This window comes from Tubulanus polymorphus, chromosome 7 (genome assembly GCF_964204645.1).
Source record: "Tubulanus polymorphus chromosome 7, tnTubPoly1.2, whole genome shotgun sequence".
NCBI classification, from domain to species: Eukaryota; Metazoa; Nemertea; class Palaeonemertea; order Tubulaniformes; family Tubulanidae; genus Tubulanus; species Tubulanus polymorphus.
Window position 1 is genome coordinate 2,894,602 of NC_134031.1, and position 12,943 is coordinate 2,907,544.

The 12,943-nt window shown below is 40.2% G+C and overlaps 4 protein-coding genes across 10 annotated transcripts; all 4 read right to left on the bottom strand.

Annotated features, from left to right (window-relative positions):
• Nucleotides 1–399: 399 nt before the first annotated feature.
• Nucleotides 400–2,444, bottom strand: LOC141908893 (uncharacterized). 7 transcript variants are annotated; one of them, XM_074799159.1, is made up of 3 exons: nucleotides 2,352–2,444; nucleotides 1,157–1,207; nucleotides 400–1,073 (listed from the first exon to the last, which is right to left on the bottom strand). In XM_074799159.1, the coding sequence occupies exon 3, from the start codon at nucleotides 1,064–1,066 to the stop codon at nucleotides 497–499; it is 570 nt and encodes a 189-aa protein (XP_074655260.1). In that variant the 5' UTR covers nucleotides 1,067–1,073; nucleotides 1,157–1,207; nucleotides 2,352–2,444; the 3' UTR covers nucleotides 400–496. The 7 variants fall into 7 exon arrangements, with proteins under 7 accessions (XP_074655260.1, XP_074655264.1, XP_074655266.1 ...); XM_074799163.1 differs by having other exon boundaries at nucleotides 1,152–1,207; XM_074799165.1 differs by lacking the exon at nucleotides 2,352–2,444 and adding an exon at nucleotides 1,954–1,968 and having other exon boundaries at nucleotides 1,152–1,207.
• A 596-nt stretch (nucleotides 2,445–3,040) lies between these two features.
• On the bottom strand, nucleotides 3,041–3,985 carry LOC141908486 (neuromedin-U receptor 2-like). The gene has a single exon (XM_074798568.1). The coding sequence runs from the start codon at nucleotides 3,983–3,985 to the stop codon at nucleotides 3,041–3,043; it is 945 nt and encodes a 314-aa protein (XP_074654669.1).
• Nucleotides 3,986–4,518: 533 nt separating this feature from the next.
• Nucleotides 4,519–5,475, bottom strand: LOC141908488 (FMRFamide peptide receptor frpr-18-like). Its single transcript, XM_074798569.1, has one exon. The coding sequence runs from the start codon at nucleotides 5,473–5,475 to the stop codon at nucleotides 4,519–4,521; it is 957 nt and encodes a 318-aa protein (XP_074654670.1).
• Nucleotides 5,476–11,459: 5,984 nt separating this feature from the next.
• LOC141908491 (uncharacterized) lies at nucleotides 11,460–12,560 on the bottom strand. Its single transcript, XM_074798575.1, has one exon. It carries the CDS (start codon nucleotides 12,558–12,560, stop codon nucleotides 11,460–11,462), a length of 1,101 nt encoding a protein of 366 aa, XP_074654676.1.
• Nucleotides 12,561–12,943: the final 383 nt, after the last annotated feature.

The following is a 12,943-nucleotide window of genomic DNA, read 5'->3' on the forward strand; positions in this document are numbered from 1 at the left end:
TTGGCACAGTTTGTGGTTCTTTTCTTTAACGTATCACTCGTTTCGCGCGTCACGTCTAAAACACTGTTATTTACGCTTGGAGAAGATTAGGTCATCCATGGACGAGATAAATTGCTCGCTACGTCGTAAGATCGGTCGACTGTGACGTTTTTCAGGTAGCCGCTCGATGACGACATAACATATCGCAGCGGTCTCCTCTCGATCAAAGCCACCATTTCGACCAAGCCCCCTGGGGCTTAGATATTTAGAATATGTAAGAAAATATACCATTATATTTATCATTCTTCGAGGATTTTGTACGCGTTCAAGTTAATATCGAATTCTAAGAAATATTCTGATTTTGAAACACAGCAAAATTAATGCTGAAATCGAGTAATGAGTTCCGCGAGATAATTTTGGACGAAAAGTTCATTTTATTTATCAATATTTTTACAAGAAATGGTCTTTATGACTAAATGCTATTTTTCACTTGGATGCATTTAGTCTGAGGACTTCCCTACACGTAACATTCAATGCAGCCCTTGTCCTGACAGGACCGCACCGCGCTTTGTCGCAATACGTCTGCCGGATTGACCGTGTGTTGACCTTGGAAACACAATCCCGCGTAGTAAGAATTCACGTTTTCGTCGTAGAAAAACATTTGTGGCAGTTTGAATTTCGTATTGCACGCTTCGCACATGAAAATCGCCTCGGAATCGGTGGATAGAACTTTAACGACTTTTTCATTCGGGTGCATCAGAACGCAATTCGATTTCAGTTTCGGGTTGAACTGTTTATGACAGCGGACGCAATGAGCGGCATCGTCTGCCGGGAACTTCTGTCTGGGAAGGATTGTGCTCATGGCCACGATCAGTTTCGGATCTTTCGTCTGTAAACGCAGAAGTAACGTCTCTTTCAACGCACCGGCGTCGAAGGTTTCTAAAATGCGCAATAGTCTGACGAATTCATTGCTCAAATGCGCGAATTTGATGAAGTTCCTCTCCTCGGATTGTCCACCGAAAGTTGCCGCGAGAGAACTTTGACTGGTGCCGCTGCTTTGACTGCTCAGATCCGACGAAGCCGACATGCTTAAACTAGAAAATTGAGATATTGCATTAATGGATAGACAGAAATTGGAATTTTTTTATTATTATAAACTAACCGGTACTTACCGTACCTAACTTTGAATGATCCTTTTCCGCGGACTCAGACACCCGTTTGATAAACCCTAGAGAAGAATGCGCATTGAATACGTAACTAATAAGTGAAATTTACATATAATGAATGGAAGGTTATCGCTTAATCGAGGCCTGCCACTAGTTTGTCAATTATATAGGACTAATTGGTAGCTTGGTAATCTTTATCCGAAAAATGGCAGTTATACATTTTACATCTAAGTTTCTAGATATCATAATGGTATATGATATGTATGTAGGCTGCGCAGGACACTTAGAAACCCACAGCAATACAATTTGAGCATTGAACCCGATCTTTTCTTCTACCTGGAGTCACATTCAATATATACATGAAAACGTTTTGTCGAGTTACGCGCGGTATCTTTTAAAAGTTCTATTCGAATTAAACGGAGGCATTATAGAATAGAATACACGATTATATCAAACCGACGCTTTCTAATTATATGATCTAACCCCGAGACTCGTCGTCGTTTGAATAGTTGAACAAGACTGACAACATTTTGAATAAAAATCACATATTGTAAACGCTTCATTGAAAATAGGCTGTGGTCGAATACAACAGTCGTTCTGGTACAGATAGATCATTGAACAGAATAATAGAATGGGGGCATCTATACCCATATACCTTATTGTCGTAGACCTGAAGCCTCTACCTAATACAATCCGTAAAACATAGATATATTAAAGATATGAATGAAATACTGAAATTCTACACAGGCAGCATACACACCGTTATAATATGATCGATTATCATGCAACCCAATTATTTATAACATACCTATCTGTAATTTATAAAAGCAGCTTAATACAATTAATAAGAATCTCAGATGAGTTGATATCCTAGAAATTTACTCGTATTACCGAAAATTCCCTCGATATAACGCGATGCACACCTCGAACTCCCCCGCGCAGCTACTATCGCCGTACTGAGTCGTAACCCTAAATGCTGCTACATGCAGCGTATGACTTTCAGCATCGATCCAACACCTGACTGCCATTCAATTAAATATACTGATTACAAAGCTAAACCTAAGCGAAAAACCGATATTCCATTCAACCCCGTATGAAAGTAAAACATCCCGCGTGAATCGCTAGTTCTTGGAGGCGAAATCCTCTCTGCGTAGAAACGCATTTTCGTATATTACACGTATATATTTTTGAATATGCTCGAAATACCTGTTCAGTCCGTCTGCGTCGACTTCGAATGCCATAAAGAGGCTCGAAAATTTCATGAACAAAAAAATGTAACAATACAAAACAATAACGAACGCCATTCGCAGATGATCACGATGACCCTTGAACACGGGCAACGTGCGGGAGAGTTGTGGAATTTTTTCCGACAACGAACGAGAAGTCAAACACAAAGAATAACTTAATTTGTTACACGTACCACAACATTATGATACATATATTTTTAACGAATGTATATTCATTGAAATATTTCTCGAAATGAAAATACCGACTTTCCGGTGGTACAACATGAATAGAGTAATGTTTTTTTTTTTCATGAAGGAATTTCCGACACAATCACTAACATTTAATTTCATTTTATACGACGAATAGAATATGTAACAATGTTAAGGCTAAAAAAAATTGATACCTTGTTTCTCCGCTCTGCTGAGCTTAAATGTTGACCCGGCCGGCCGCCTATCTACCCTATACATTACTTTTTTTAAAAATCGTGATCAATTTTACCATAACAGACCCGGCCGCTATAGAAATGAACTGTTTACAAATTTTATAATATTTTACAAAAATGACCCGGCCGCTGTGGAGAAACAAGGTATCATTTTTGTTTAGCCTAACTTTTCATTATTATTTTAGCATCAAGAGTGTAAAGAACGTTTTTAAAATCATATAATTACTCATGATTCCCGACTTATTGTGCTAGGTCCTTGTTCCTTTCGTAAGCAACAGCCGCACACGGCGATCAGCTCTCCTCTGAACATCCGTCCGGTAAGACAGTACAGCCAGAAATTGATGGCATAATTTACGTACATCAACATGGCTGAAATAGCGTGGACCAGAATCGAAATCTGTTCGCCTAATTGTAGCGATACGCTGAACGGAAATGACGTCACAAAGAAAGTAAAATTTGTCATCACGAGCATTAACGTGATGCTGTTGGTGACTGGTTTTTTCGAGGTGTTGTTGACGGCTGATGTCTGGGTTTGTCTGCGAGATTCGGCTCGTTTTAGAAAGTAAATGATGACGGCGTTACAGATGAGAAGTACCGCGAATGGCGCTGCACTGGCTATAACTAGATCTATATTCAACCAATACCGGCTCCAGAAAACTGAATAGACTCCTTCACGTTCGCGGCAGAAGCCATCTTGGGTGGTACGTATTCCATAAAGAATATGCGAGTTGATGGCGAATACTAGAAAAATGACCAATAAAGAAGCGTAGATCATTCGTTTTCGGGAGCAGATTATTTTAGCGCGCATCGGAGCGACGACCGATACGCATCTTTCGATCGTGATCAAAACCAACATCCAAGGCGAAGCGTGCGCGAAGAAATGAGTAATAAATGTGTGCGCCACGCACACTATCGAGTTCCCATCACGAAAGTCGAATCTCAAACAATAATAGAAGATGGTCCAATGCCTCGCCAGACCAGTAGTTAGAAGTCCTGAGTCTGAAACTGATAAACAAATGAACAACCAAGCGTAGCTTTTATAACGAAGCCGTTTACCGCTGAATGTTATGATTATCAACGTATTTCCAACTAAACCGAATAAAAACACAAACGGCGCCCCATAAACTACGATCATCCTACCAATCTCATCAACTGCAGTTAATCCGTACATTCTTTGCGCGGTTGATATTCGTCGCTGCGTAGATTTTAATCGGACGATAACAAAATTGATATTTCAAATCGAATAAGACTAAGACGAAGGTCCTGCTCTTTCTGATCGTCTGTCGATGTGACAATCTCGTATAAACTTTCGATGCAATAACACTGTCATTGCCCTTTGACGACGCCCTTTGTGATGATATATCACTCCCATGTCTCCAGTTCATGAAGCTTTTTCGAAGTTTGTTTTTGTATATATGAATTTATGATCGTCATCGATGCAATATGATTAATTGATTTACCGTTAAATTCTTGTCAACGAATAAACATTGGTCCCAGAAAATCGGGCGGTAATTCTAATCTCCGGTATACATCTGCTGAAAAGTAATCATTTTCACAATTTCCATGTTTTATTCATCGAAGACGAATCTCCGAAAGGTCGAGATATCTACGTGTGTTGTTATATTCAACTTTTGTCTATTTCATCGTTGTATCCGAAAAAGCACATAATCATGTGTTTCATTCATAATCGTTCGTTGAATTCTGCTAGTTCTGGGGACTTGTAGTATTGTAAGCAGTGGGCTCCTCCTGATCCTTTCGGTGGCGACAGTCGCAACATGGACGTCTACGGCAATCACTGCACAATTCGATCAACTCTTCTCTGAACATTCTTCCGGTGAAACAGTACAGCCAGAAATTGATGGCATAATTTACGTACATCAACATGGCTGAAATAACGTGGACCAGAATCGAAGCAGGTCTTAGTATTATGACTACGGTAAACGGGAATGACGTAACAAAGAATGTGAAATTCGTCGTCACGAGCATTAACGTGATGTTGTTGGTGACGGCTGATGTCTGGGTTTGTCTGCGAGATTCGGCTCGTTTTAGAAAGTAGATGATGACGGCGTTACAGATGAGAAGTACCGCGAATGGCGCTGCACTGGCTATTACTAGATGGATGGTCAACCAATACCGGCTCCAGAAATCTAAATAAACCCCTTCACGTTCGCGACAGAAGCCATCTTGGGTGATACGCATTCCATAAAACATATGCGAGTTGATGGCAAATACTAGAAAAATGACCAATAAAGAAGCGTAGATCATTCGTTTTCGGGAGCAGATTATTTTAGCGCGCATCGGAGCGACGACCGATACGCATCTTTCCATCGTGATCAAAACCAACATCCAAGGCGAAGCGTGCGCGAAGAAATGAGCAAGGAATAGAAACGCCACGCACAATACCGAGTTTCCACCGCGGAAATCGTATTCAGAACGGTAATAGTAGTTGGTCCATCGAACAACTAAATCAATGGATAAAAGTCCTGAGTCTGAAACTGATAAACAAATGAACAACCAAGCGTAGCTTTTATAACGAAGTCGTTTACCGCTGAATGTTGTGATTATCAACGTATTTCCAACTAAACCGAATAATAACACAAACGGCGCTCCATAAACTACGATCATCCTACCAATCTCATCAGCTGCAGTTGAATTGGTCATTTTCTCCAAGCGGTTGATATTCGTACCTTCGTGGGTGTTTAATACAACACGTTATTCACACTTTTAAAGGTCCTACTTGTTCTGAAGTCACACTCTCGTCTGTCGATTTACTGCAATCCCGTATAAACTTTCAATGAAATAATCAAGTTATAGTCTTTCGATGACATAGTATTCCCAGTCCTCCATTTGAAAATGAATTTTCACTTTTAATTTTGTATATATCTGTACGTTTTCAAATATATCTGACTTTATTTTAGTTCTTAGTTCAATAGTATTCCCAGTCCTCCATTTGATATAATGAATTTTCAAGAATTTTTTTTATAGAGTTTTTGATCGTTAATGTAACAACATGAAACTAATTTTCATTTTGTACATCTTAACCTATTCGAATATAACCGAATTTTATTTAGTTTATAGCTCACCATGTTTACGAAAAATAAGACATTTAATCAAGTGTTTTTACATAATGTTTTAAAATCGTAGATTGGATTTTACTAGTTCTGAAATCACGACATTATAAACAGTGGTCTCCTCCCGCTCCTTTCAGTGGCAACAGTCGCAACATGGGCGTCTGACGTGCACGGCCGCGCAATTCGATCAACTCTTCTCTGAACTTCCGTCCGGAAAGACAGTACAGCCAGAAATTGATGGCATAATTTACGTACACCAACATTGCTAAAATAGCGTAGACCAGAATCGGAACCTGTACACTTAATTGTAGACCCACAGTAAACAGGACGACGTGACGAAGAACATGAAATTTGTCGTCACAAGCATTAATGTAATGCTGTTGGTGACTAGTTTTCTGGATGTGCTTGTGACGGCTGATGTCTCTGTTTGTCTGTGAGACTCGGCTCGTTTTAGAAAGTAAATGATGGCGGTGTTACAGATGAGAAGCACCGCGAATGGCGCTGCACTGGCTATAACTAGATCTATATTCAACCAATACCGGGTACAGAAAACGGAATAGCCGCTTTGCGTAACACGTATATAAATATATGTGAGTTGATGGCAAATACTAGAAAAATGACCAATAAAGAAGCGTAGATCATTCGTTTTCGGGAACAGATTATTTTAGCGCGCATCGGAGCGACGACCGATACGCATCTTTCGATCGTGATCAAAACCAGCATCCAGGGTGAAGCGTGCGCGAGACCAAAAAAATGTGAGCTCCACGCACACTATCGAGTTCTCGCCGCGAAAATCGTATTTCCAACGATGATAGAATGCGGCCCATCGAGCAACTAGATCAGTAGATAAAATTCCTGAGTTTTAAACTGATAAACAAATGAACAACCAAGCGTAGCTTTTATAACGAAGTCGTTTACCGCTGAATGTTACGATTATCAACGTATTTCCAACTAAACCGAATAATAACACAAACGGTGCCCCATAAACTACGACCATTATCCCTATTTCATCAACTGCATTTAATTCGGACATTTTACTTCTAGCGGTTTGATATTCGTGGATTAATGAGTGTTTAATACGACACGTCATTCACTGATGTCTCACTCGTGTCTGCCGATTCCCGCAATCCCATGTAAACAGTTGCTGAAATAATAACTTCATAGTTATTCGATGACGGCCTCTATTCCCAGTCCCCCATTTGATAATGAATATTCAAGTTTTTTTGTAGAGTTATAATAGCTAGTGTAGCAACCTAAAAATAATTCATTGATCGTAAAATTGTTGTCAACGTGATTGGTCCCATAGAAAAGCAGGAATTCTAAGTTCCGGTACGAAACATAATTTGTTTCACAAATCATTCATCATTAATCGACGTTCATTCTCCGGATCGAGAAATAAAATATATCATAGTTTATACGATTCTTACGGATGAAAATATACCGGATATTGATGTAGTCTGTCCGAAAAAGGCATAGATCACGTGTGTTAAGGATGTTTTAGAATCGTACGGAGGATTCTCCTAGTTCTAGACTTGTAGTATTGTAAGCAGACGGTCCCCGATCTTTTTGGAAGCAACAGCCGCATAAAACGATCAGCTCTTCTCTGAACATTTTTCCGGTGAAACAGTACAGCCAGAAATTGATTGCGTAATTCACGTACATTAACATGGCTAGAATAGCGTGGACCAGAATCGGAACCTCTTCATCATCTAGTTGCAGGCACACGCTGAACGGAAATGACGTCACGAAGAAAATGAAATTCGTCGTCACGAGCATTAACGTGATGCTGTTGGTGACTGGTTTTTTCGAGGTGTTGTTGACGGCTGATGTCTCTGTTTGTCTGAGAGACTCGGCTCGTTTTAGAAAGTAAATGATGACGGCGTTACAGATGAGAAGTACCGCGAATGGCGCTGCACTGGCTATAACTAGATCTATATTCAACCAATACCGGGTCCAGAAAACTGAATAGACTCCTTCACGTTCGTGGCAGAAGCCATCTTGGGTGATACGTATTCCATAAAACATATGCGAGTTGACGGCAAATACTAGAAAAATGACCAATGAAGAAGCGTAGATCATTCGTTTTCGGGAGCAGATTATTTTAGCGCGCATCGGAGCGACGACCGATACGCATCTTTCCATCGTGATCAAAACCAGCATCCAGGGTGAAGCGTGCGCGAAGAAATGAGTAAGGAATGTGTGCGCCACGCACACTATCGAGTTCTCGCCGCGAAATTCGTAGTTCAAACGATAATAGAAAAAGGTCCATCGCCTCACAAGACTGGTGGCCATAAATCCCGAGTCAGAAACTGATAAACAAATGAACAACCAAGCGTAGCTTTTATAACGAAGTCGTTTACCGCTGAATGTTATGATTATCAACGTATTTCCAACTAAACCGAATAAAAACACAAACGGCGCCCCATAAACTACGACCATTATCCCTATTTCTTCGGTTGAGTTTTTCATTTCGAGTATTTCCAGGACTAAATCTGACTCTTAAGGTGTTCAATTCAATGAATTTTTAGTCTATTACGTCGATAGATATTTCCAAGCCGTTCACTGAATATCAAACTCCGCACTTTTCCCGTTTTTTTTTCGTTGATTATTATCACGAGTCGCACTCTCGTTTCAGCTGTGGTCTCATCGAACAATATGACAACTCATCGCCGGAAAGCTCGGTTAAAAGCGCCGATGAAAATGTTTTTTTCTGATGCGCTTTCATTTGATAAACAAAGTAAAAACTCTCTCTTCTTGGTAACAACTTCTGATGACGCATTTTCAGTTTTTGCCAAAATCATATTCTATATGATTCGTTTTACAAATTGATTCATCGTCAAATCGTTTTTATCGCGAGCAAACAAGCGAATTATGAATACACGAATATTTGATTTGCGATGAAAATTGTTTTCATAAATAACTAAATCACCGCATTCGTTATTCCCCTTTGACGAATCTCCGCAACAAAGATAAACAAAAAAATGAAACATTATTTTGATATTATGATTGAACGTCTAACGTGTTATTGTCGATGATAACAAATACAAAGGAGCAAAAATGGAGTAAAATGAGAGAAAATGATAAACGACTATAATAATAGACTCACGGAGCGGTGCATATATGGTAATCCGAGAGATTGGACTGAAAAATATGATGTAAAAGTACCGTAAACATTGACCAGTCCTTATGACAAGGCGATTGAACAATTAGTTACAACTATTTAGAATTACTGATTATAATTGAATAGAGAATCCCACGGACTGAAATGATGAAAGATGAATTCCAAAACGTTTCCTCATAGCTAATAATTTATTGATTCGACGTTTCCACTATAACCTATAATTCATCTTCAGAAATAAATTCTTATTCATTAATTAATAGTTTAAAGGAATATTTTCGGACTTCATCTTTCTCGTTAAAAGCGCGGATTCTCTATTTCTCGCCACAGCACGGACATACTGTTTCTTCAATGGTTACTGATTATAATCGTTTACAGATTTCACTTCTGCTCGTCTATGTCCTCCATGGGGCAGCACACATTATTCAGTTCCTTGCGGAATTTCCGCCCCGTTAAACAATACAGCCAGAAATTTACGGCATAATTTGAAACCGCCAACAACGTCAAAAACGAGTCCGCGATGACGTCATCGGTAACGGGTAGAAGCAGATAGATAGCCAACGGAAATGACGTCACGAGAAACACGAAATTTGTCGTCAGCAACATTCGCGTAATGCTGGTCAGTTGCTGCTTCCGGTTATCAGTCGCGCTCGCGGCCATCTTAGATTGGCTGCTTTGTGAACGGCGAATGAAGATTATAATGACAATATTGCAGACGAACAGCGCCAGAAATGGGACAATGGAGGCGATAGCGAGGTCAACGTGTACCCAATAGTTATACCAGAAATTCTCGTACGATTCGTCCCGTTCCCGACATCGGTACGTTATTCGCAGGCCGTAAAGAATATGCGAGTTAGCCAATAGAATTAGGCCGATGGTCAGCAGAGAAGCGTAGATCATTCGTTTTCGGGAACAGATTATTTTAGCGCGCATCGGAGCGACGACCGATACGCATCTTTCGAACGTGATCAGAATCAACATCCAAGGCGACAGTTGCGAGAAAACGCTGGTCAAATACGAATATAAAGCGCAGATGAACCAATGTTCTACTAGGAAATCGTAGCGATAGTCGTAGAAATAGATCACCCATCTTCTGAGGAGTCCCGTACAGAGATATCCCGAATCGCTGACCGCTAAACAGGTGAACAACCACGAGTAGGATGTATTACGTAAACCCTTACGGTTGAAGACGACAATCGTTAAAGTATTCCCGATTACTCCCAGTATGATGACGAACGGCGCTCCGTAAATAATTATTTGATGTGAAATGATTTCGCGTAGGGTTCCATTCACGCTCATCGGTGGACCCGTGACGATGTTCTCCCTTTCAAAATCACCCGATGTTTGGGATTCCGAGAGGGTTGTATCGTTTCCGCTTTGCATCTTGTGTATTCGCCTATACGTGAAATAAAGATATCAAATCAGTATACAATACTCAATTTCTCTCCCTCAATCTATGGAAACATGTCAGAATAAGATCCATTTCTCCTGGGTACAGCGTCACAAAAATGATTCAAGCCTAAATCGATTCAAGACGATCTGAATTGATAAAGATATTTGATCGTATTAAGAATCAATCCTCTTGTGAAACTGAACCCTGAAGTAAACGGCTGCATTATCGAACTTACCTGTATTGTCAGTGTTTTCCTGATTTTTGTTACTGTTTATCGTGGACTATCAACAACTGATCAACGCCTCTTGAACGTTTCATTCTTTTATACTATTTCCCATGTTTAACGCGACTCTCAAACGATAGATTCTAATTCATTTACTCGGTATAAAACGATTAAGTTTCGATTGGTTACGAGCATCTTATTACACTATCAATTTAATCATAACTGAAAATGATGACGATTGTTTCCGATGTAGTTCGTTTTCGGTGATTTAGAATAATAAATTACCCGACTATAAGTTATTACTTCACAATAATATTTCATTCAATCCCTACATTTGCTATTTGCTTTCGTCGTGCATTATTCACGGTTGGTTTTTTTTAACCAAAGACAATCATTTCATTGTATCTCTAACTGCGTCTAATGTAATACAAATTAAGATAAACAACCGCTCTTGATACGGATGGGTATATATGAACGTTTAAAAGATGTTAAAAAGCGTTTTTTTCAAATACAAAATTATTGCAACCATTAGTAAAACACTCAGTCCGTGCTGCGATGATAATATAGAGAATCCCACACCATAATTAAAAGGATAAAGTCCGAAATGTTTCCTTTGAGCTAATAGTTTTTTCATTTCGACCACATATCTCCTAATAATCATCTCCAGGAATACTGACTTTATTTTCATCTGGGATTCTCTATTGACATATGTAATTATGTAAGTATTTTTAGAACAAATTTTAGAATGAGCATAATAATCTAGAATGGTTACACTACAACAACGTTTATCGATGTTTGAGATTGGAAAATATTTCGACGCATCGAGTCGCCTGAACGGATTCAGAAACGACATTCGCTGTTAGAAGATGACGTTGCCACCGATGTAGCGATCGACTGCGACGACAAGCTTCGTCGTTGCTGAGTCGCCGTTTTCTTCGGGCGACATCGGCACAATTCGTACAACTCCGTACGGAAACGCCGACCGGTGAAACAGTACAGCCAGAAATTGATGGCGTAATTCACGTAGGACAACAAACTGAAGCAGGCGTCGACCAGTTTATGTTCGAACGTCGGTAACAGTAGATAAACGCTGAACGGAAGGCTGGTGAACACGAACATGAAATTCGTCGCTACCAACATTACAGTGATGCTTTCCGTTTGATTTTGCTTTCTCGTTTTAGTAGAAGCGCCGCCGCCGCTGCTGCCCGAGCTCGTGGCGGTGTTGGTCATCGCCGCCTGCCGCATTTGAGATCGCTTGATCGATATAATGATGACCGCGTTGCACAATAGGAGTATCATAAACGGTCCGAGAGTGGTTAGAAACAGCTCGACGTGAACCCAATAATCGAACCAAAAATCGCTGTAGTCGTCGTCTTTTTCTTCGCAGCCGAACGGCAAAACGATTCGAATTCCGTAAAGCATGTGTGAATTGGCTAATAAGATTATCAGGGTCATCAAGATCGAAGCGTAGATCATTCGTTTTCGGGAACAGATTATTTTAGCGCGCATCGGAGCGACGACCGATACACATCTTTCGATCGTGATCAGAATCAACATCCAAGGCGACAGTTGCGAGAAAACGTACGTCAGGAAATAATGCAAAGTGCAGACGAACCAATGCCACATGCGGAAGTCGTAATTACGGTAGAACACGACCCATCTTCTGACGAGTCCCGTACAGAGATATCCCGAATCGCTGACCGCTAAACAAGTGAACAACCACGAGTAGGATGTATTACGTAAACTCTTACGGTTGAAGATGACAACCGTTAAAGTATTCCCGATTATTCCGAGTAACAAGATGAACGGCGCTCCGTAAACGAATACCGACTTGGCGATCAGGGTGTATCTGATAACCTCGCGTGGAAGTACCGAATCGTCGCTAAAATTTGATTCGAAATTGTCGAGGATGGTCGACTGTAGGCTTGACGGCGTGGGCATCGCAGTGACCGAGCTAAAGGAAGAAATCTTCAATTAGAATACGAATGTTTCAAATTTACCGAATATCTATTTGAAATACTCAATGGGTCCTGATTGATGTATCCATTATAACGGGTGTGTTTCGAAAAGATGGAAATTATATTGCGCCCTCTCCCCGACCCTACTGGTTAAACCCTTTCAGGAAAAAAATTGAGGTTGATCTCAAAAATTCGAACGAACATACCTTCTATTTGAAATATATCAAAGAATTTCTTACGCAGCATTTAGTTTCGTTCTCATCCAGTCGTGATACTGAATTAGCGCGGTGAAGTAACCAACTGATATCATGAACAAGAAAGGAAACAAAAGCTCTGGAAACTGGTGCTCGATGATTGATGGGGCAC

Coding starts and splice junctions, on each gene's coding strand:
- LOC141908893 (XM_074799159.1), bottom strand. CDS start 1,066: ATGTCGGCTTCGTCGGATCTGAGCAGTCAAAGCAGCGGCACCAGTCAA.
- LOC141908486 (XM_074798568.1), bottom strand. CDS start 3,985: ATGTACGGATTAACTGCAGTTGATGAGATTGGTAGGATGATCGTAGTT.
- LOC141908488 (XM_074798569.1), bottom strand. CDS start 5,475: ATGACCAATTCAACTGCAGCTGATGAGATTGGTAGGATGATCGTAGTT.
- LOC141908491 (XM_074798575.1), bottom strand. CDS start 12,560: ATGCCCACGCCGTCAAGCCTACAGTCGACCATCCTCGACAATTTCGAA.